A 23,229-nucleotide genomic window follows, 5' to 3' on the forward strand; every position below is an offset into this window, starting at 1 on the left:
CTGATTTTTGGTCTAAGGTTGGAGCGAGTTAGTGAGAGATTTAGAACTTAAATTTTAGGTTCTAACCCAAGGGTTAGAGTTAGTCTAAGGAAGAAAATAGAGGTCTCTAAAATTATCAATAACTAAGAGCAAGTCCAGCGTTTGTAGTAGCCCGATGGACCGACTGCTTTTTCTATCCAATTGCCCTAGCTCCTTGCTCCAGCCCATGCAGTCGATTGGGTTGAGGGGGGCCCGAGTGAGAGGGCGAGCTCGAATCGTAGACCCGTGTGCCTTAGGCCTAGTTGATGCAAGGCTGACGTCATCCTAACGTCAACCACATTATAAAATTAATAAAAAGGTAATAAATTAATAAATTAATAAAAATGTAAAAAAGCAATAAAAATGTAAAAAAAAAAATTTAAAAAGTAAACAATTAATAAAAAATCCAAAAAAAAAATTTTAAAAAAAAAAGATTTAATTTTTCTATAAATATCTTATCATTATCTTCCACATTACACCACAATTTTATATTTTCTCAAATACTTTGGGTTGTAATTTCTTATTTAATGAAACGTGGTACAACGAGATCGATTAAAAATCATATCCGAAATTTGAAATAAAATTAATTTTTATTATTTTATAAAAAAAAATACTAATATTTTATTGCATATTGTCATGTGTCACAACCCGTCCCGAATATTTAATTCTGACAATGTGAATTGACTATGATACCCTTGAACGTGAGTGTTGTGGTGTGTATTATGCATGATAGGGGTGGTTCAAACTTGCATTTCTCCTTAATCTTTGGACAAAAATTGGACTAAGTTTATGTGGTTTTGGTTGGTGAACCATGTGGACCACTCACACACACACACCCTTCCTCTCTCTTCTCTCCCGTGCTCTTTCCTCTCTCAGACTCACTCTCTTTCTCCTTCCCTCATGTACGGACAACATCAAATTCAGAAGAAAACTTGTAGATCAAAGGTTTAAAGGACACCATTGTGTTCTTGAGGTTCATACGAGTTGAATGGTACCATTTCTAGGTAAGGACTCATTCGAAAACCGTAGTTTCCTTGATCTCCGATTATGGCACTATTCATGCAAACGTAAAATGTTATGTTTTGGGGAATTTGGAGCTTATAGGTAGCTTAAGGAGGTCATCACGAGGCTAGGATTGGTTCGTTGGAAGAAATTGGATGTCGGAAGAGCGAGAACGGCGAGTTGTAGGTTTTGGTCGGAATATCGAGGAGTTTTCCGGCGAATCTCGTGGGATTTAGGTCCTAAAACTGGTATGGGTTTGTTATAATTGTTCTAAGCTTCATTTTGACATAAAATTCGTGAAATTTGGTTGAATATCGAGTGAGATATCAAGGTTGCAAGTTTTGCCCAATTTCTGGCGCCGGTGACGGTCACTGGAGGTTTGAGGTTAGGGATGACGGAATATTCCATGACGTCAGTTAACTTTAACGGTTTCTGTTACTATTTAACGGAATATTCCTAACGGCGTCACTATTGCCGTTAGTGTGCCAGGCACCTGCCCCTGCGTGAGTGGTCAAAAAATTATTCTAAAAATATGGGGATGTTCGTGGAGTTGTGTAGATCACATTGGTATATTCAAACACCCCAATTTGAGCATTGTATGAGAAGTTATTAGCTAGTTTTGCCTATGTGCTTTAAATAACGTTTTTATAGTTAATTCGTATATAGGTGAGACTTATCCCGAGGACGAGCGTGTTCAAAGGCGACTTGGGGACTACGACCCTTCGACATATCAGTGAATGGGCTTTTGGTTTTTAGTATATATTAATATACTTGATATTTTCCCATAAAATATGTTTAAATAAGAGTATGCCTTGAATGCCATGCATATAAATTTATAATTCGTATATGAATTGATATATGAGGCATTATATATATAATTGTGGTGCTGTGGATGCTCAGGTAAGCTCAGGTGAGTTATGTTTGATTATATGAATTATCGATGATGTGATATGTGACTGAATAACGTTAAGCTCATAAAACTGTACCTAGGGTGATAGTGATTTAGCCAGAGATATGACACATGCCTGTTTAAAATGTCACATCCCGCACCATATGCTCATATTGGATCCAATTTAGGTGCACAGTCTTGTCGTACAGACCTTTACTATGGTTCCGACTTGTAGGTGATCGGTGCTTTATCGCCCAGCTATTATGTAAGAGTAGTATTAAGCATAATTATATTACACCCAGTATTGTCGTACAAACCTTTTCATTTGGTTCTGACTCTTATGCAGTATAGTGCCGTATAGGTTATTATAGTGACTCCGGCAAGATCGACCTTTGAGCTATGAATTCAACCGTACAAAATACCATAGGGGTTCCGACTAATATATTACATTTTTATGAAATTATTCTCACCTAAATTACTTACTCTGTTATATCTTGACATGCCGTACAGACTACCACATGGGTTCCGGCTAATATATTACATTTCTATGAAATTATTCTCACCTGAATTACTTACTCTGTTATATTTTGGCATGGCATACATATGAATATGATTATGTGAAGCATGAATTGAATTGAGATATTTACATATATATTTATGTATATGCTTATATTTTGATTCTGGGGAAAATTATATGTGTTTTACAACGAAGGGTTAGAAATGTTGATAAATGAATTGGTTTCCCCACTCATGTTTTTTGTTTTGTGCCCCTCCAGGTTTTAGGTAAGCTTGTTGTTGGTGGCCTTGAGAATTTCGGCGGTTCTGACATATCAAAATAATTGTAGGACATCTTATGGTATATCTAGTACTTGTCCTACTGGACTGCACATAGACTTTCTATGCTCTGATTAGGAGTACTTACTTTTGTATCTTACTCCTAACACTTATTGTGCTAGTGCACTCTAATAGTTTCGGTTTTTAATTATTTGTATATTTCTTATCCTTAATGCTTCCGCATTATGCACATGACGTCACCCTCACGTGACGACCAACATACCTTGATCTCGGTCGAGGTGTGTCACCATGACTATTCAGTTTAGGGGTGGAGATGCAAAAGACAATTACTTTTCATTAAAGGCAGTTACTATTTATTTGAGGGGATTCAATAGCCAGTTGCCCTGGGGGGGCCTTTCCTACACTGGAGCTGCTCTAAAAATACAAAAAAGTTGTCGCTTAGTATTGTGATCTAGTGGTAGTCGTAGCTGAAATGCCTTGTGTTTGAATCTGGTGAATGATGAGTTCGGATCACGGCTCGTTTAGAAGTTCTTTTAAAATGACTAAAAGCCGTTTTTAGAGAAAATATTATTAGGTTCCAATTCCAAAAGCACTTAAAGTGCTTCTTGCAACAAACACTTCAATTATTTTATCATGATTCACTTGTATTTTTATTAAAGATTGGTTCAAAAAATATTTTCATCAAAAACATTTTCAATCATTTTAAAAGCCCTTACAAACGAGCCCTCAATTTATTTCTCCACCCTTTGGTGTAAATAGATATTTATATGAAAAAATAGTAATAAGATAATTATTACAACACTAATGATTTTTTCGCATCTATTTTCCTTTGTGTATATCTCACTTTATTTTTGACATTTTGTGGAAATAAATTCAAATTATAGAAATAGGACAATGAACTTACACGCATCATCCTAAAATCTTATTCTAATAAGTGAACAAAGAGCCTTTTATACTTACAAAATATAAGAATTTTATCTTACTTTGTTTATGTTATTTAATAAACTGTGGCAATACAAATTATCATGTACTAATATAAATTTTATGTGATTTCTTATAGTTGAAATAACATCCACATCACCAATATTTTCAACATCTTCTCTCATTTTTTATACAGTAATTTGTATTCATAACCTCTAATAAAGAGATGAATGCTTTTAGGGAGAACTAATAAAAAGTATTTTACATAAGCCTAGACAACTTTTTGTTTTTTAAAGACATTTGTGTGCATTACAAGGACAAAAAAACAAAAAAAACAAAAAAACCACACTTTGTGAAGGTTTTGAATTAAAAAACCTATCCTTAATAATAATAAAAAATGTCCTTAATAATGATAAAGAAAATTGTTTAAAAATTTATGATAAAAAAAGTTTTCCGAGAAATTTTTATAATTTTTTAAATATTTTTAACTGAGTTACATCTCTCACGAAGCTACTTTCATTGGATGATTTTATATTTAGAGGCAGAAGATTATCATAATTTTTCTTTCACAAAAACAATTATTATACTTGAAAAAAATATATTTAGGTTTAAAGCGTAAACTTGTGACTTGACGTGGGCAGGAGACTGCAAAATCATAGCGGCAAAAGCAAAACCAGGGTTTAGGCAATTTGGCGGCTCTCTTCAGTCTTGCCTAGGGTTTTAGCTTCAAATTCTCACTCTGGTTTATCTCCATCCCCAATTTATACAAAATTAGGGTTTATGATTCTGTAAAATTCAGAGCAGGTCTGTATTACGATGAAGGTGAAAGTAATATCTCGATCAGCAGGTGAATTCACCAAAGAACGAAGCCAAGACCTCCAGGTGAGTTTTTCTCCTCTCTCTCCTCGGAGCCTTTCGTCCCTATTTCTCTCTCTAAATTCTGATGGTAGGGTTTCTGGTTCGATCTCCGCAGAGGGTATTCCGTAATTTTGACCCCAGCATCCGAACCCAAGAGAAAGCTGTCGAGTATGTCCGGGCACAAAACGCCGCAAAATTAGACAAGGTATGATTTGGGATTGATTTCAATTGCGTTTTGAAATTTTGGATTTCGGACTGCATTGGATAATTGTGCATCTACGTTTGTTTGAATTTTGTTTGTATTTTTTGTGGGTAATTTAGATTTTTGCGAGGCCGTTTGTTGGAGCAATGGAGGGACATATCGATTCCATTTCCTGCATGGCAAAGAATCCAAACCACTTGACAGGAATATTTTCTGGTTCAATGGATGGAGGTACTTTGTTCCTCTCAAATTTTGGATTTCCTTTTCGTATTTATTCCTAGCTATTTATGTGGACATCTCTTTAGAGATTTTGATAGATTCTGAAAGACTTCAAACCAATTTTCTTTTTATTCAGATAATTTTTTATTTACATAAACGCAATACCACCCCCACTTCCTTCAAATCACTTTCTTTTATAGTTTTTATTGAAATAACAATCTTCTTTTAACCAAAAAAAGAAAAACATTCGCTGATAAAGAAAAATTAATCACCTTTCCAAGGCTATTGTGGTTAAGTGATTGCAATAAAAGGCCAGGTCTAGGGTACGAAAAGTGGGGCTGGTGAAGATTGAAGATACAATAGAAGAAGAGGGATAAGAGAGATAAGAGGGAATGGGTTGGGTAAAGTTGGCATGGAGAGAGAAAGTAGCTTGAAATGAAATCCTATGAGTGGAGTTGGGATTCTTATAGCCTTTTTTATGCTTATCTTATGCTCTCAAATCCTACAAAATATTTCATTCAATGAAATCCTTGAAAATCTGTGACTTTTTTAACACCTATAGATTTGTATGAATTGTTAGAAGTGTTTAAAATCTTAATTGACTACTTTTGCATTTGGATGAACTCTTTAAAAGTATTTTAAAATCTTGGTTGACTACTCTGTGAGTTTAAAATCTTTTAAAATCCTATCAAATCTTAATTTGAGTACACCCCCTAAGATTTACATGCATTCTAACAAAATCATTTAAAATCCTAATTGACTACACCAAGATTTTGAAAGACTTTAAAATCTTGGTGCGGTCAATTAGGATTTGAAAAGACTTTTTTTAGAATGGAGGTGTAGTCAAATTAGCATTTTAAAAGACTTTAAAATATTGGTGTAATCAACTAGGATTTTAAATGACTTTTTTAGAATGCATGTAATTCTTAGTGTAGTAAATTGAGATTTGGATAGACATTTTTAGAGTGCTTGTTATCTAGGTGTAATAAAAAAAAATTCAAAGATTTGGTAGTATACAATTAAGATGTGGATTTTGTTGATTTGAGAGCATGAAGTACATATAACAAAAACCAAAAAGAATCCCATCTCACCCCAAGGATTTCATTTCAAGATTATGTTCTTCGATCTCTCTCTCCCTTGCCACCCATGCCCAACCCCATATGCCACTCCGCTAGCGGGCAACTCTCTCTCCTACAGTTAACAGAGACGAAGTACTATTCGAGTATGCGGCCCGGTTTGGGTACGGAATTTGCTAGTAGCTGATAGTACTGTTTGCTAGAGAGTAGACATAGATAGTACAATATTCAGTTTGATTCGTTCTAAATTCATAATTGGTTTGATTATTTTTCTTTTACAATTAAATTTTGTAGTTATTACTTATTTTAAGCAATTATTGAGTTTTATACAGTTGCTTATTTGTGTGCATTCTAAGAATGTGTTTGGTGGTTTTAATATGTTTAACATGTATCTAAATAAAACAAAAAAAAAAAAAAATGGTTAGGGACATGCAAACAACAACAACAAAGCATTTTCCCACTAAGTAGGGTCAGCTATATGAATTCTAGAACGCCATTGCGCTCGGTTCTGTGTCACATCTTCCGTTAGATCCAAGTACTCTAAGTCTTTTCTTAGAGTCTCTTCCAAAGTCTTCCTCTATCCTTTCGGCCCTGAACCTCTATCCCGTAATCTCATCTTCTAACCAAAGTGTCACTAGGCCTTCGTTTCACATGTCCAAACCACTGTAACCGATTTTCTCTCATATTTCCTTCAATTTTGGCTACTCCTGCTTTACCCCGGATATGTAAGAAAATAGATGGTTTAATATGGTTGAGTACATGCATCGAAATAAAAACAAACAGATAACTAGGATCATTAGGGATATGCGTTACAAAATACATATAACCTAAGAAACAAATATAAGTATAATTTTGTGCACAGTTTTTTAGAAATCATTAAAGTACAAAAAATCCATAGCAAAACCTCACAAAAAAAATTATTTTAACATAGTTTAAGCAAAAGTAGAAAAGAAATATCACAACTACCCCAACATAATATCAACTCCATTTCATCCAATGAGAATGAGGAAGATGATTGTATTTAAGTGCAATAATCAAATGAAATATTCACGAGTCAACCTCAATCATTCAGAAGGATTCTGTCGTAAGCTTTGTTGCTTGAAAATGTTAGAACAAGGGTGAGATTGCTACTGGTAAGTAAAGTTATTTTAGAGAAGTCGGGTGACAAAGTAGTGATTTGATGGACTTGTTTTGACCCTCAAATTCTTCAGTCGGCCTTATACTCTGGAGGAAACCAGAAAACCCTCCAGCCCAGTTCAAGAATAAGCCTGTGGAAAGTTACTTCTTCAAAAGCAAAAGTATCCCATATTATCTCTTCTCATTTTTCTTCTCTTTATCCTTCATGCTGCCTGCAAGATTGGGAGAATGTGAACAATCAGCCGGAGCTCTGATTGCTTACCTTGTCTGTCACCTCTTCGAGCAGACCCCCTAGCTCGGCGACTTGGGGGACTCCTACTACATGGTTTGTATCGCGCTTGACCAAGCCTGAAACTACAAGTAAGCTTTAAGTGAAATTGATACATTACCTTGTGCATCTCCATCAGTTACAGATACCACCCCTGGATGGAGGAAGAGTACTTCCAGAGAAGATGCCACATCTACCTATGAGACAGATAAGGCAAGTCAAGACGATACCACACTCCGGTACTTAGAAGTTTCGTGGTTACGAGATCATTCTCCCACAATATTTCCTAATATCATTTGTACTAAATCATTCACTTGTACTCACTAAAGGAGAGCTTGAACCTATGTACTTGTGTAAACCCTTCACAATTAATGAGAACTCCTCTATTCTGTGGACGTAGCCAATCTGGGTGAATCACGTACATCTTGTGTTTGCTTTCCTATCTCTATCCATTTATATACTTATCCACACTAATGACCGGAGCAATCCAGCGAAGATCACAAAAAGTGACCGTTTTCGCTACCTAGGATCTATCTTGCAAGAGAACGAAGAATTAGATGGAGATCTCAACCATAGAATACAAGCTGGATGGATGAAGTGTAAGAGTGCATCGGCGTGTTGTGTGACCGTCGTAGGCCACTGAAGCTCAAGAGAAAATTTTATAGGACGGCAATAAGGCCAGCGATGTTGTATGACACAGAATGTTGGGCGGTGAAGCATGAACACGTACACAAAATGGGTGTAGCGGAGATGAGGATGCTTCGTGGGATGTATGGGCACACGAGAAAGGATAAGATTGGGAATGAGGATATCCGAGGTAAAGTAGGAGTAGCCAAAATTGAAGGAAATATGAGAGAAAATCGGTTCCGGTGGTTTGGACATGTGCAAAGAAGGCCTACTGACGCTCCGGTTCGAAAATGTGACTACGGGACAGAGGTTCAGGGCCGAAGGGGTAGAGGAAGACCTAGGAAAACTTTGGAAGAGACCCTAAGAAAAGACTTGAGTACTTGGATCTAACGGAGGACATGACACAAAACCGAGCGCATGGCGTTCTAGGATTCATATAGCCGACCCCACTTAGTGGGAAAAGGCTTTGTTGTTGTTGTTGTTGTTGTTGTTGTTGGGTGACAAAGCAGTGAAGATGCAATCATTGCAAGAAGTCATACAAATATCCGAATACTTGTATCAGTTATCATTTACTAGGTACTAATATTATATTATAAGACATATTTTTTTATTAATTTTGTTTTTTTATTAAATTTGTATATTATTATTATATTATAAACAATTAATAAAAAAATTACTAATAATTTTTATAACATAATACTATACCTATTAGATGATAACTAGTGCGAGGAGTAGAATATTTGTATGGCTTCTTGTAATGATTGCACTTCCACTACTTTGTCCCTCCCGAATTATCTAAAGTAACATCACTTACTATTAGTGGTTTCACCCTGTTTTGAAAATTTTGGGCCATGAAGCTTGCGACAGAGTCCTTTTGGATGATTAGGTGACAAAGTCCTTTTGGATAATTAGGTTCACTCGTATATATTTCATTTGATTGTGGCACTTCAATACAATCATATTCTTTGTTCTCATTGGATGAGATTGAATTGATATCATGCCTAGGGAAATGTGGTTATTCTCTCCTTTTGCCGAAAACTATCTTAGAATATTTTTTTTTCTTGAGGTTTAACTATGGATTTTTTGCAATTGGATGATTTATGAACAATAACCGTGCACAAACACAAATTTATACCTATATTTGTTTTTTACGTTACATTTATTTTGTAACGCATATCCATAAGGATCCTAATGATCTGTTTGTTTTTATTTCGATGTGTGTACCCAATTATATTAAACCATTTGTTTTCTTACATGTATTTTGTAAGGCTTATCCCTAACTGTTATTTTTGTTTTTATTTTGATGCATGTGGATCATATTAAAATCATTAAACACCTTATTAGAATGCACACAAATAATAGCTTACAACAAGAATGTATAATTATAAGTATTTTTATAATTAAAACAATTTACATTTTTTTAATTCGTAGTGTCTGTCTACTCTCTGGCGAATGGTACTATGGGTTACTAGCAAATTCCGTACCCAAGCCGCGAACTAGAACCGTACTCTGTATCTGGCAACTATGGGCCGTTGACTTCTCTAGGTGTTAATGTATTTTAAAGTATACCTTGAATTGATTTACTCCAAACTGTAATCTTGTGGCTTGATTTAACTGCAATATTTGTTGCATCATTCACAATCAGGAGTGTTTTATTATCCATATTCAAATTTGTGGATCTACTTGCCTTATTCCTTATATTAAGTTTGGTATTTGCTAAATATAACATGGTACTAAACTTTCAGAGTTTGAATATGTTTTAGTTTCTTGATTCATATTAGTATTCACGTGTATTTTTTTTTTTTTGGCAGAAATTCGGCTCTGGAATTTAGCTTCCAGGTAATCAGTCTTTATGGTTTTCTCATGTGGAGTATTATATGAAGTGATTGAGACTTGGACCAGGTGTCCCTGGTTTTGAATCATTGTATATATATATATAAATTAGATCCTTTCGTTATTTTCGTACTTCATAAACAATTGAAATTATTATATTTGCTATAATTATTGAACCAAAAAAAGGCGGACAGTTTGTCGGTTTCCTGGTCACAAAGGTGTCCAAGGTTTAACAGCATCTACAGATGGGTGCGTTCTTGTTTCTTGTGGAACTGATAGCACGTAAGTCATAACCTTCTGGGTTTATACCCTTGTCCCCTCTACAAACTTAAGTTCTTGTACCATTAATGAAGATTTGTCCATGATGGACTCACTATCTTCCCTTTTCAGTGTTAGGCTCTGGGGTGTACCTGTTTCTAATCTCCTGGAGGAAGATGTCTCATCTGATAAATCTGCTGAGGTATTGCCTTCCTAATACTGTCATGTGTCTTTCCAATAAATGAGTTGTCCACATTATACCTACATAACTAGTTATACACCGCGGGAAACTTATGTTTGGAAGAACGCGTTTCGGTAAGTTTCTAATTGAATTTTTAGAGACGACACTTATTAGTTGATCTTACAAATTGATTGATATGTCCTATGATTGTCAAAGTTCCTAATATTTAGGTTTACATTCTCATTTGAAGGTCTGTTGATCACCAGTGGAATTCTGATCGGTTTGCTACGGGTGGAGCTGGAGTAGATATATGGAACCACAACAGGTTTTGATCTGGCCTAGTTATTCTTCTATCAAGTAAAGAAAACTATAATTTATATCCCTCATAAGTGGATAAATATTTTTTATTGTTTATTTATTTTGATGCATAGGTCTGCACCAGAGCAGAGTTACCAATGGGGCACAGACACAGTTGTATCTGTTCGATTTAATCCTGGAGAGCCAGATATCTTGGCAACATCTGCAAGGTATGTTTTGATGCTCATAGATAAGATATGTATAACAATACTAGTAATAAAAACTTGTACAGTAAACAGATTAGATACAATGTGCTTGCTCATTCTGGTTTTTGGTTCTGGATACCTTGTTTTCTAATTTAGTATTCTGTTACATTTGTTTTATTTAATAAGAATGGAACTAATAAAAACTATCTTGGGAAAACAAATGCATTCGTGTCAAAGAAATTCTGTAATTATTGTCTGTTACAACAACATAATTTTTTTTTTTTTTTTATTTGTTCATACTGCAATGATTTTATTTCATCTTTCCATATTGTTTGCTTCGTTTCTAACAAATTATATAGTATCGTATTTTAGGATAGAAAGTAATATATGATTTCTGTTGCAGCAATCGTAGCATAGCACTATATGACCTGCGCATGGGAAAACCAACATCAAAGTTTATAATGAGGGTATTGATACCAAATCATCTCTGTCTAGTTCATCCCTTTAATTTATTTACAGTTTTGATTTTAAACTTATGAGAGCTTAGAAAATAGCAATATTTGTTGCTGTCTCTTAATGGTATTTCTAACTTGCATTTTATTTTGACAGACGAGAACCAATTCCATTTGTTGGAACCCAATGGAGCCAATCAACTTCACTGCTGTAAGGATGTAAATTAAGAATTTTTTATTTGTAATCTTTGTATAAGGGATTTGCTCCAGGCTATCTCTGTGCATCCTTTTCATTGTTTTAGGATGTTTAACCATCACATTTAAGCCTGAGAGTTGAGTTCCGGAATAAAACTTTAACTCTACCGAATGCAACTTGGTAATATGATAATAATGATTTGGTCCTTGGAGCAAATTCCTCTTTGTAAAAAATCTTGTAATCAATGTAAGTAAATTTTTTTTTTTACTTATGTTTGTTACTCTTACCAAGAGGTCGCACTTGGTGCGATGGCAAGTGCCTTCGCCCATGAGCGGTAGGTCTCGGGTTCGAGACTTGGGAGCAGCCTCTCCATAAATGGGGGTAAGGTTAGCCGACATTCACCTCTCCCAGACCCTGCGTAAAGCGGGAGCCTTGTGCACTGGGTACGACCTTTTGTTACCCTTACCAGTGGTTTTAGAGACGCCAATGCTCAAATATGTTGGCTTTCTTCTTCTTCGTGTAGCATTTCTTATTCTATTCTGTGAAGGTGCTAATCTAATTCCTCAATTATAGGCAAATGAGGATTCCAACTGTTATAGCTTTGATTGTAGAAAGTTTGGTGAAGCTACGTGTGTTCACATGGATCATGTTTCTGCTGTGTAAGTTGATAATTTTGCAATTGGAATATTCAGTGTGTAAAGTTTAGTATTGTGTACCAAAGTTCCATTCTTTTGTTTCTCAGGAGGATATTGATTATTCTCCAACTGGTCGAGAATTTGTCACTGGGTCTTATGATAGAACTGTGAGTTCCCTTTTGCATATGATTAAACTCCATTTCATCTTTGTTTGTGTGAATATAGCCTTAGTCCTCTTAAAAAAATTCCTTTGCAGGTGATGATTTTCCCGTATAATGCTGGTCACAAACGGGAGATATATCATACAAAGAGAATGCAAAGGTTTGGCTTTCAAGCATTCCTTCCCTTATTTGGATGCTCATATTTGTTGAACATATGTTATTAGCTTTCATATGCCAATCACAGCACTATAACTTTATGTTGATCAACTTAGATATTCTGACTCTTTTGTTTCCCTCGTCCTTCTTTTTATGTAGGGTGTTTTGTGTCAAGTACAGCTGCGATGGTAGTTATGTTATTTCCGGGAGTGATGACACTAATCTTAGGCTTTGGAAGTCTAAAGCATCGGAACAATTGGGAGTTGTAAGAAATCTCTTCTTTACCTCATGTTTTTGTTGCCTTAGGATTACAGCACGGTTTTTACCTTGGTACTCGGGAGTTATTCTTCCATTACCTGTATCTGATATGCACTCATTATATCCTTGTATATTACATTACACCTGACAGAGCTTTTGTGAGCATTTTTTTTATTTTGTTGGGTAACCTTTTTTCTCTTAGAAAAGAAAGAATGCATAAATTGGTTTGACCACAGAATTTTGTTCTTACCATGCACGCTATCACCATCACCAAACAGGCATGAAACTCACAGATATAAACTTTTAATTATCGTCATCCAGCTTCTTCCAAGGGAACAGAAAAAGCATGAGTATCATGAGGCTGTCAAAAACCGCTACAAGCACCTTCCTGAAGTCAAGCGTATTGTGAGGTATAAAAGGATGATGCCTGCTGTTATTCGTTATTTCTTATTAAAATAATGAATTGTATTTGAAATGTAAAATGGTTTAATCATTTTTAGCCTCTGTTTCTCATCTATCTGTTGTTCTGAATGGTGATTGTGTAGGCACAGGCACCTACCAAAACCAATATACAAGGCAGGTAAGCAAATTCGTGAACAAAATGAATCTCAGAGAAAGAAGCACGAGAAGAGGAAGGCCCACAGTGCCCCAGGAAGCATCGTTCAAGAGCCATTACGTAGAAGAAAAATCATCAAAGTCGAGTGAAGAGTGTGGGTTAATGTTGGCATATTTGTGAGCTCTATACCAGTGCCTTCACAGTTGAAGCATTCCTCACCATGGACCTTGGTGCGGTGTCTATAGTGGCTTTAACGAACGATAGTTTATAGAGGTTGGTTCGAGTAAAAACTCTATGTCAAAGTTTAGTTAAATTCAATTTCATAGAGGAATATTGTGTTTCGCTTGGTTGGTGGCCTTGTGAAATGTTTCATGTGGAAATGTTCAGCTCCCGATCTCAATGTGGTTCGGAATTTTTGATGAATAGTGTTTCGGAATGTTCAGAATGTTTATACATTTCATAACAAAGCATGTTGTCAATCTTAACTCAGATTTGAATTGAAATGTAGTCATAGTTTGATTAGTTAAGGAGTAATATTCTCTCTCCTTCCATCTACTCGCACCTCCCTATATTTTTTTTTCTGCAGTGAAGTCAACATAAGATGATGCGGCTTAATTGTGGCCGTTCAAATAAGACGGGGCTGGAGGGAAGGGAAATTTGGAGGACAGAGAACTACTCCATTAAAGAATTGGGTGCTGGGTAGGTAAAGGATGTTCATTACCAAATACCAAAGCATATGTATCTTGCTCTTTATCTCCATGAGTTCTCATTTACGGATCGCCGTTGTAAAAAATCAACTGAATCAGGTTAATTATGTATGAGACTATTTTCCTTCTTTATTGAAAAAAAAAAACTGGGGTAAATGACTGCTTGCCCATCAAGTTTGTGTTTAATTGCAATCGCATCATTATTTTCAAAACATTACAATCTCATATACAAACTTACAATTTTATTGTAATGTTTAAAAGATGATGTATGAGATTGCAATTGAACACAAACTTAAAAGAACAAATTGTAACTTATCCCAAAAACTAATCTATCTTGGAAATGAATTTCCTTAAAAAATTGAATGATTTAGATCATATAATTACAATGTGGAGTTGCATACCCCAATGGATAGAGTTTGAGCATTTAAACTAAAGATTGGAGGATTCAGGCTACATCACATAATAAGTTATCCATAATAATTTGGTTATGAATTCGTTATAATAAAGTCAAACTTAAAATTTCTCACTTTTAAATAAAAATAAATAAAATTAGACCATATTAAGTGGTTTAAAATAAAATAAAAAATCATGAGAACTTGGTTATTTGTCAAAAAAAGAAAGAAAAATATCAACCTGGTTAATGGCTTGGCTTTTAAACTGGACCACATAAAAAAATCATCAACAAAATACATAAAAGTCGCAGGCAAATACAAAATAATCAAAACCACACGACTGTTCCTGTGTGTCTTCCATGGCTTTCACAGCTGCTCCTCCTCAGGCTTCACACACTTTGTTCCTCAGAAGCCCACCAGCAACAACAACTACAAGAGCAAGAACATCAACCACAACAAGAAGAACAAGAAGCCATGTGAGTGTACACGTGCACGCATCTCAGGGGCCGAGCGACCGCGAGAGGGCCCCGCCAGGAGTTGATACAAGAATCCATTGGGAAAATGACGATGAAGGTTGGATTGGAGGAAGCAGCAGCAGGAAAGAGCAGGCGGAGCAAGAGCCGGAGTCGGAGCAGCAGAAGAGTCAGAGGCAGAGCAATCTCTTGGGAGACAAGTTTGCTGATTTGCTCAATGACTCCATTTCTGATTCCCATTACCAGTCAGTCTTTCTTCTTTTCTCCCTTCCACTCATTTTTAAATTCAATTTCTTTATGTTTTAGTGCTATAATTGTAAATTATTAATTGACGTGGAATTTACACGTAAAATAGATTATCTTTTACCACTTCCGTTACATTATGGTGGATTGTCATGACGATTAGATTCTTCGGCATTCCGGATGCAATCTTTGTCTATCCGTTTAATATAGATTAGTGTAAAATATCGCATGTATATAAAAATTCTCAAAGTTACTACATGGAAAATTTTGTCAAGGCTTTGTTGTGTTAGAAAAGTATTTCCTACTCTTTAGTGCATATGAACTCGTTTGGCAATGTTTTTAAAACGATAGAAACCATTTTTGATGAAAATGCTTTTGGAATCAATTCTTAGTAAAAAGCACATAACTGATGTTTTTGGCAAGAAGCGCTTTAAGTGTTTTTAAACCCAAAAAGTTTTTTTTTTTTTTTCAAGCGGGTTCAATCATTTTAAAAGCAATTCCGAACAAGTCGATGAATGATATATTACCCTTTCTCTCTATAGCAATGCAGTATAGTGGGATATCAAACAAATGTAAATTTTTGAGTTTCTTACTACTTAATACTCTTCTGATTCATTGTCAATTGACACCAAAAATATTTTCAGGTTCTTAGGGGTATCTGCAGAAGCTGATTTAGAAGAAATCAAAGCCGCATATCGAAGACTATCCAAAGAGTACCATCCGGACACCACTTCTCTTCCCCTCAAGACTGCGTCCGACAAGTTTGTGAGGCTACGAGAAATTTATGATGTGTTGAGCAACGAAGAGAGCCGTAAGTTTTACAACTGGACCCTCGCTCAAGAGGCTGCAAGCCGCCAAGCGGAAATAATGCGAATGAAGTTGGAGGATCCTTACGTGAAAGCAGTAGAGACGTATAAACCTGTCCCGGACATGGTTGATCGTCTTGGTGGAAAGAACATGGCGCTGGGCGATCAAGCGATGACAGCCCTCACCATCGATGTTTTGATCATCGTTTTTGCTATTTGTTGCATCACATATGTCATCTTCTTCAAAGAGCCATACTACTAGTACTACAAGCTAGCTTGACAATCAAGTAACACAGAAAAAATATACTACAATGTACATTTAAACTGCTTCTTTCTTCGCTCCCCACCTCGTTTTCTTTTCTTCGTTACAAGCTCTACCTTTGCTGGAAGATAATTGTTGCACCAGAGATCATCTCGGTTTTCCTAACTCAACATAGCACGCAAGTGGAAAATTGCCTTAATGTTAGGGTCTTCATCTTCAATTGCGTTTCGAGTTCAAATTCTCTTCCTTTCCTTAATGTAATTAGAGTAGTAGTATCGTACAACAAAAACTTAATAAAGACTTAAGGAAACTGTTATTGACACTCTAAAAATTTAATTATGCACTCCTCATTTGGAGTTTAGAGTAGTAGTATTTTTCTTTCTAAATATAAATATTTGGACTGCAAAATAAGAATTTTTGAGTGCCAATAAAAATTTCTTACATAAATTGCAAAAAAAAAAAAAAAAAAAAAAAATCAACAAAGAGAGAAAAATACCTAAAGGCTAGTAGGTTTATTTGTAGTTGGTTATGAAACATGGATGCTAGGAAGGATTGACCACAACAACAACAACAACAACAACAAAGCCTTTTCCCACTAAGTGGGGTCGGCTATATGAATCCTAGAACGCCATTGCGCTCGGTTTTGTGTCATGCCCTCCGTTAGATCCAAGTACTCTAAGTCTTTTCTTAGAGTAATTTGTGGAAATTATATTTTACACCCTCAGGTTTGGGGTGGTTTTCAAAATGGAACATGGGTTCTATTTTTCTTAACATTGGACCATGAGGTTTTGAAATTATATTTGTCTATACCATCCTTATGTTTGAACGTCTAAGGGGTCACGCGTCCACCAATCATCAATTTAATGAAGAATAGTCAATTAGATCGGGCATAAAAGACAGGGTAATGCTATTTACACACACCTATTTACCTCCCACACACCCTTTTTAATTTTTGTTCATTGATCTGAAAGCCGAAATTTAGATGGTATGTGAGTTGTAAAAATGTGTGTGTTGATAGCACTAGCCAAAAGATATATATACACTAAGACGTGGTGGTGGATCAAGAGTGCACAAAACTAACAAGAGAAAGCCTTGACACAAATAAATTTGTGAGATATCTATTTGTTGGTCAAACGATAAACATTCTACATCTTAGTTTCTTCTGCAGTTAACATGGCTGAAAGAATATAAACTTATATCTCTAAACAAACATGATCCCGTTCTCTTTAATGGTATCAAGAACAATCCCAAGCTTACCTTCAATCCGTTCACCTTTTCGGGCCTCATAAGACAATGCATATACATCAGCTTCCTTGGACCGCTCAGCAATAAGCCGCCCTATAACTCTGCACGCGTTGTGATCTGTGAGTGAAGGTAAGTTGCTCCGAAGATCCTTGGCATTGGTGGTAGCAACTGATATCACTTTGCTGGTTCCCCGATGCATCACTTTTGCGTGGATAAATTTTTTCGAAAAGAAAACATTTAGTAAGAATGGCCTCATATACATATCAGTCTTCTGTTTCCAGGATTTCCTGTTAGGCTTCTTTGCAGCTTCACCTCGAGATCTCCGGGTCCATGCAGCTCGAACAACAGAATTCTAAAATCACAGGTAAACAGAAAGTGAGTGTGAGAGAAAGATGCCCAAAAACAACAGGAAGAGATTGTCCAAACAGAAGTGCAAGGATTATTAAGAAAGGAATTGGCACATGACAAATATATACCACAACTGCCCGACATCCAAAGATTTTTTCCTCGGTTTTAAATTACATTGAAGAACCTTCAAAATTTTCTTTCGCCGAGTCAGGAAAGGGATAATCAGCAGTATATATATGCTGCTGGTAGACCCTTCCACACAAAGGTTTTGCTGGATAGAGGATTTTTGGTAGTACGGAGTTAATTGAGTTTACCAAGTTTAGACACAAGATTCTAGTGACATATAAACCAAGACAATCCTTCCTTGTTTACAAGAAAAGAAAATTTGATGCATCATAGACTATAGTTTTGATACCAAGTATCCGACTAATCGTTTTCTCCTCAGTTAGATGTCACTACTCATACAACCACAATTTTAAGTTGGCTTTTCAGCCAAAATGGTCCCTAGAATTGGCATAACTCCTCACTTTGGTACATGCCATTGAAAATCGATATTTGTCAAACCAACCTCTCCACTTAACGAGGATATTGACAGATTTTTCACGAAACGACCATAATGATTTAAGGTGGAGAACCTCAAGGACTACTTCTATCAATTTTCAATGTCATGGACCAAACTGAGGAGTTAGCCAATCTCAGGGACCATTTTGACTGAAAAAAAATTTTTAAGTTCCACCATTATTGGGGGTGATTCCTTCCTCACTTGCAAAATCTACCCTTATCCAGAAATCAAAATTAAAATCGATATCTTCCTTACTTTATCTAAACTCTAAAGAGATATGGAGGAATTTGAAGAAGAAAGTGAGTTACTGTATTTGGTATTGAAAATTGGGAGAATAAGTGAGTGAGTGTGTTGCTTACCCTGCTCAGTGCGGGAGTGGGAGGGTCTGCAATGGAGATGTTAATCAGAGGAAAGGAAGAAACCCATGAAAGCTGAGTCGACCGAGTTGTAAGTAACCCGGAGGAGGAGAGGCTGAGCGACCCACACACGCTTGATGGAGGAGCTGCTGAACAAGATATTATTGTCACCATCTCTCGGCACTCTCGCACTGCAACTAATGGCTAATGTTTCTCTACTTGTTCAGAAACATACTGGGGAGAAGGGGCCGTCTTTATTAAAAAAACAAAAACTGAAAAAACCGGGTTCAACCCGGTCACATCGACCAAACTAAACCAATTTGAGCAGTTGTTGCCTAATATTATAGTCTAGTGGAAACGTGATGTGAAAGTCCGTAGCACGGAGTAGTCTAAAGGAAATGTAATACGGACTTCCGCGTCACGGAGTCAAAAACGGAAATGGCAAGATGCAAAGTGAGTCGAAAGGCTTATGTTTCCGTACTTGATTGGGGGGCTTTTGGGCTCCTCCTAATCTTATTCGTAATTGGGAAGGGGTTCGAACCCCATTTTCTCTAGCACACAAGTGGAACGGATAGTTGAAGTAACATTCTTTCAAATCTCGTGAATGGCGAATTTAATACCAAATTAGATTGCTTATTATATGACTTAGACGAACTTTCTCTTCCCTTAATGTAAAAATATCGATGTACTCCAAAAAAAACCCTTGCAAATTTTGATTCGACTCTCTACAAATGACAATTTCAATACCTTATTGATAAATTGTTCCCTTTTAAGGGTGCGTTTGGTACGTGGGACGGGATGGGACGAGGCGTTCCGTCCCGCGTTTGGTGCGCCAAAAATGGGTGGAACGGGCTGTTCCACGGGACAGATTTTGGGTGTTTTTGCGTCCCACCTGCCCCCCCTGGAACGGGTTTGTTCCACGTCTGTGGAACACAATGTTTTACCATTTTAAGACAAATATACCCCATGTCTTTTTCAAAAATTACACCTTCGTTCCGTCCCGCGTTTGGTACGCAGACGGAACGGAACGGAACGGGACGGGACGGAACGGGACGGGACGGGACGGGACGAAGGTGTAATTTTTGAAAAAGACATGGGGTATATTTGTCTTAAAATGGTAAAACATTGCGTTCCACAAACGTGGAACAAACCCGTTCCAGGGGGGGAGGTGGAACGCAAAAACACTCAAAATCTGTCCCGTGGAACAGCCCGTTCCACCCATTTTTGGCGCACCAAACGCGGGACGGAACGCCTCGTCCCGTTCCGTCCCGTCCCGTCCCACGTACCAAACGCACCCCAAACGCACACTTAGAGCGTAATGTATCTTCACCGTATAAATTTCATAATTAATTAATGTTCGTACAAGATTGTATAGAATAATGCTGATATAGTATCACAAATTTGTTCTTCTTTCTCCTAAATAGTATTCAGAGGTCGTACTACATGCCAACTCAAACAGTGTAATCCAGACTACCTTTCCAAAACTACAGAACCTAAACACTCGAGCGCTTTGACGATGAACGGATCCAGAGACCATCAAAATTTCCTACTATACATCAGAGTATTCAGATTCGTATTCACAATGAACTTCCATTTTCGTAGTGGAATAATGTTTAAACCACATCCATTACATAGGGATGACTCAATGCTCGTCCCCGTCCTCTTGTGATCGCAACCAGGATAGGTACACAGACTCCTGGGCTGACCGATTTGGTGGAGTTACCCTTTTCCGAACCAACATTGGTATGTCGGGGCACTGTCTCTTACGCCCACCCCTTGGCCTTGACCGGAATTGCTCATCAGCCTCTTCAAAATCCCCCTGAAACTCAAAGCAATTGATGTCATCCATGTGAATAGATATTGTAACACTGCCTTAACATATACTTGCTCAAACGAAAATGCGAAAATGCAAAAATGCAACACATGAGGGAAGTGAAGATTCAAGAGCAAATCTTACATGGGTATAGACGTGACATCCAGTCTTCTCATGGTTATCTCTCACATGCTTGTATGCAAATCTCATGCCACAACCCGAGAAGCTACAGACAAAAGGTTTATGCTCAAGGTGTACAGCTTTCACATGTTTAGAGAGATTCGATTTCTGCATACATAAAACCAAATGTCAGCACAGAATTCTACACAATATTTTACATATGAAAATAACAAAATTTATTGGTCAACAATCATTTTATGATCAATCTATTCACCGGTATAAATAATAGTTTTCCTTGTTCACCGATCACTTGACTAAAAGAAATCATGTTATCAAATATCTCTCTTTTCAAAGTTAGTCAACGACTTACAGTTGTAAAAGTGCGAAGACAACCCTTATAATCGCATTTAATTCTTTCTATTGAACCTCTCCCTTCATGTGTGAGAAGATGCCTTTTCATATTTTGTCTCAGCTGCTTGGCCCCACATATCTCGCAGGTAGTATGTTGGTGGCAGGACTGGATATGGACCTTAAGGCATTGATCATTGGTAAAGTGTTTCATACAGCCTGGTTCAAAGCAGAATGCCTCCACTGTATCTAGCTTAACTGCATTACGGAAGGGTATCATCAGCGGTTAGGATAACAACAACACATTTTCTCATTTTGAAGCAAAAAAAAGTGTATCTATATGTATCTGCATTATTTCATTGCATTCACAAACAACACACTACAAAACTTAAAAAGAAAAATAGAATTTGGAAACAAAAGCTACCATGGGATTCCTCATGCTTCCGCAGCCTTGAAGCATATCTAAACTCCTTTCCACAACCAATTTCCTGGCATACATGCTGCTTCTGCGCTCCACCATCAGCTGAAGGGCAATCCTCAATGTGAAGTTCATTGACATGCCTCTTAATGTTACCTTGGAAAACAAATTCACGATTGCAGTTCTCAACTGGACACTTAAAAAGTTTCCCTTGGTGCTGAAGTAGATGGCGGGTCAAGTGGTCCTTTCGTCTGTAGCTGGAATGGCAGTCATCCACTGAACAAATGTATGGCCTCTGAAATCAATAAGCTAAAATAAATTGATGAACTCATAAAAATAATTTCAGAATACACTTGAACAGTCATCAAACGTCAAACCAACCAGTGCGTGACTCAGGTTCGCTTGATGGAGCTTCACAGGAGGTCTCCCACCTGGTACTAGTCCATCAAGTCCGAACCTTATCGCATTTTGGAGTTCTTTGTGTGGGATCCAATGCTTCACGCTATCCATTGTATATTTTTCATAAATGTTGATTCCTGCAAAACTTATATCTTTAAACGATTCAATCGATGCAAAGATTACACAAACTTCATCCAGAAATTGCAGACAGTTATTCGCATAATCAGCAATTGTTAAATGCGTCATCGGACTCATATCATATCACACTGATACAAATATACATTAAAACCTGCTGCCGGTTTACTGACAACTCGTGAGAGAATAACACAATCCCTCGAAAGATTTCATCGCAAGTAGTCCATGGAAGATTTATAGTCAGCTGACAAGGCATTAATCGCAACACGCAGAATCGAACTCAACCACGCTTATAAATCTCAGCTTGTTTTAATCAGGCGAGACCTATAGATAAAAGCAAACAATACCTCAAGGGAATGACTTTGCAGGTGCTGCTTGAGATGTGCAGGTTTCTTGAAAGTGGTACCACATTCTTCACAAGTATTGGAATTTTCTTCCCCAACATCCCCACCTCCATCACCGTCAGCCATTTCCATCTCCTCCTGCATCAAAAATTCAAAAAATTAAAAACTTTAACAGACCCAACTTGTAATTTTGGTTTTAGAGGCAAAACAAAGTGAACCCACAACAGAAAAGCTGTCAAAAATACAGACCCAATTCATCAAAATTCATAATTCGACCGAAAAGAATCAAGATTAAGGAGAAGAAGAAGAAGGAGTAAAAACCTTGTGGTGTGAGAGAATGTGAGAAGCAATGAGAGACTTCTTGGACCTGCAGATGCCACAGTAGTCGCAGTAATGCCGCCTTATGTCTCTGACAATAGGCCCCTCCTTCTCTCCTGCCCCTTTATCCATCTTCACCACGGCGTTCGGGGTTTGGAGTTTGGAGTTTGGGGACTGACTGGTTTCTAAAAGGCAATGAGCGCAGTGTTTACATTAGGGTTTTCATACCTTCATATTGTCGATTCTACCCTTTTCAGTTGAACTTGGATTTGACAATTCTTTACTTTCCTTAATGGGCTTTCCTTGCTGGACCAGTCCAGTGTGTGAAAACGGCCGATTATATTGGGGCCGTTGTTAAGACCCCGTACGGTTGCGTTTTGAAAAACGATTTTTTAATCTCTTTTGTTCTACATTTAGGATTTTGCAGTTTTATGATTTGAGAATGCATTTGATAGTTTATTCCGATAATGATACTTGAGAAAAAATTATATTAAAAATATCTGGTTTTAATATCTAAAATATCAGAAAAATAATAAATTAGTGTTTGTTAGTAAATACTTTTGTAAAATAAATTTTAAGATGACGGGGTAAAGTGCTGGTGGCAACAACGAGGTAAGAGGCAATGTTGGTGGGACCGATGGTGGTGGTGGCAATAGCAATTGTGGTACATGGTGGTTGTGTTAACGGAAGTTGTGAGGCATGATTGTGGTAACGTTGGTTTGAGAGGTGGTGAGGATCA

General features: G+C 36.9%; 3 protein-coding genes and 1 pseudogene across 6 annotated transcripts; 2 read left to right on the forward strand and 2 right to left on the reverse strand.

Moving 5' to 3' along the window:
• The first annotated feature begins 4,271 nt into the window (after positions 1–4,271).
• Positions 4,272–13,723, forward strand: LOC126602269 (uncharacterized; annotated as a pseudogene).
• Positions 13,724–14,603: 880 nt separating this feature from the next.
• Positions 14,604–16,146, forward strand: LOC126602263 (NAD(P)H-quinone oxidoreductase subunit T, chloroplastic). The gene is made up of 2 exons (XM_050269093.1): positions 14,604–15,018; positions 15,661–16,146. The coding sequence occupies exons 1-2, from the start codon at positions 14,660–14,662 to the stop codon at positions 16,082–16,084; spliced, it is 783 nt and encodes a 260-aa protein (XP_050125050.1). The 5' UTR covers positions 14,604–14,659; the 3' UTR covers positions 16,085–16,146.
• Positions 16,147–17,176: 1,030 nt separating this feature from the next.
• On the reverse strand, positions 17,177–18,829 carry LOC126602264 (uncharacterized). The gene is made up of 2 exons (XM_050269094.1): positions 18,599–18,829; positions 17,177–17,681 (listed from the first exon to the last, which is right to left on the reverse strand). Exons 1-2 carry the CDS (start codon positions 18,767–18,769, stop codon positions 17,286–17,288), a joined length of 567 nt encoding a protein of 188 aa, XP_050125051.1. The 5' UTR covers positions 18,770–18,829; the 3' UTR covers positions 17,177–17,285.
• A 1,074-nt stretch (positions 18,830–19,903) lies between these two features.
• Positions 19,904–22,691, reverse strand: LOC126602259 (transcription factor IIIA-like). Of its 4 annotated transcripts, XM_050269087.1 has the most exons (7): positions 22,494–22,642; positions 22,176–22,310; positions 21,676–21,838; positions 21,301–21,589; positions 20,899–21,134; positions 20,553–20,696; positions 19,904–20,414 (listed from the first exon to the last, which is right to left on the reverse strand). In XM_050269087.1, exons 2-7 carry the CDS (start codon positions 22,283–22,285, stop codon positions 20,238–20,240), a joined length of 1,119 nt encoding a protein of 372 aa, XP_050125044.1. In that variant the 5' UTR covers positions 22,286–22,310; positions 22,494–22,642; the 3' UTR covers positions 19,904–20,237. The 4 variants fall into 4 exon arrangements, with proteins under 4 accessions (XP_050125044.1, XP_050125045.1, XP_050125046.1 ...); XM_050269088.1 differs by lacking the exon at positions 21,676–21,838 and having other exon boundaries at positions 22,494–22,691; XM_050269089.1 differs by lacking the exon at positions 22,494–22,642 and having other exon boundaries at positions 21,676–21,830.
• Between the last annotated feature and the right edge of the window lie 538 nt (positions 22,692–23,229).

The sequence above is a fragment of the Malus sylvestris genome, chromosome 15 (genome assembly GCF_916048215.2).
Source record: "Malus sylvestris chromosome 15, drMalSylv7.2, whole genome shotgun sequence".
In the NCBI taxonomy this organism is placed as follows: domain Eukaryota; kingdom Viridiplantae; phylum Streptophyta; class Magnoliopsida; order Rosales; family Rosaceae; genus Malus; species Malus sylvestris.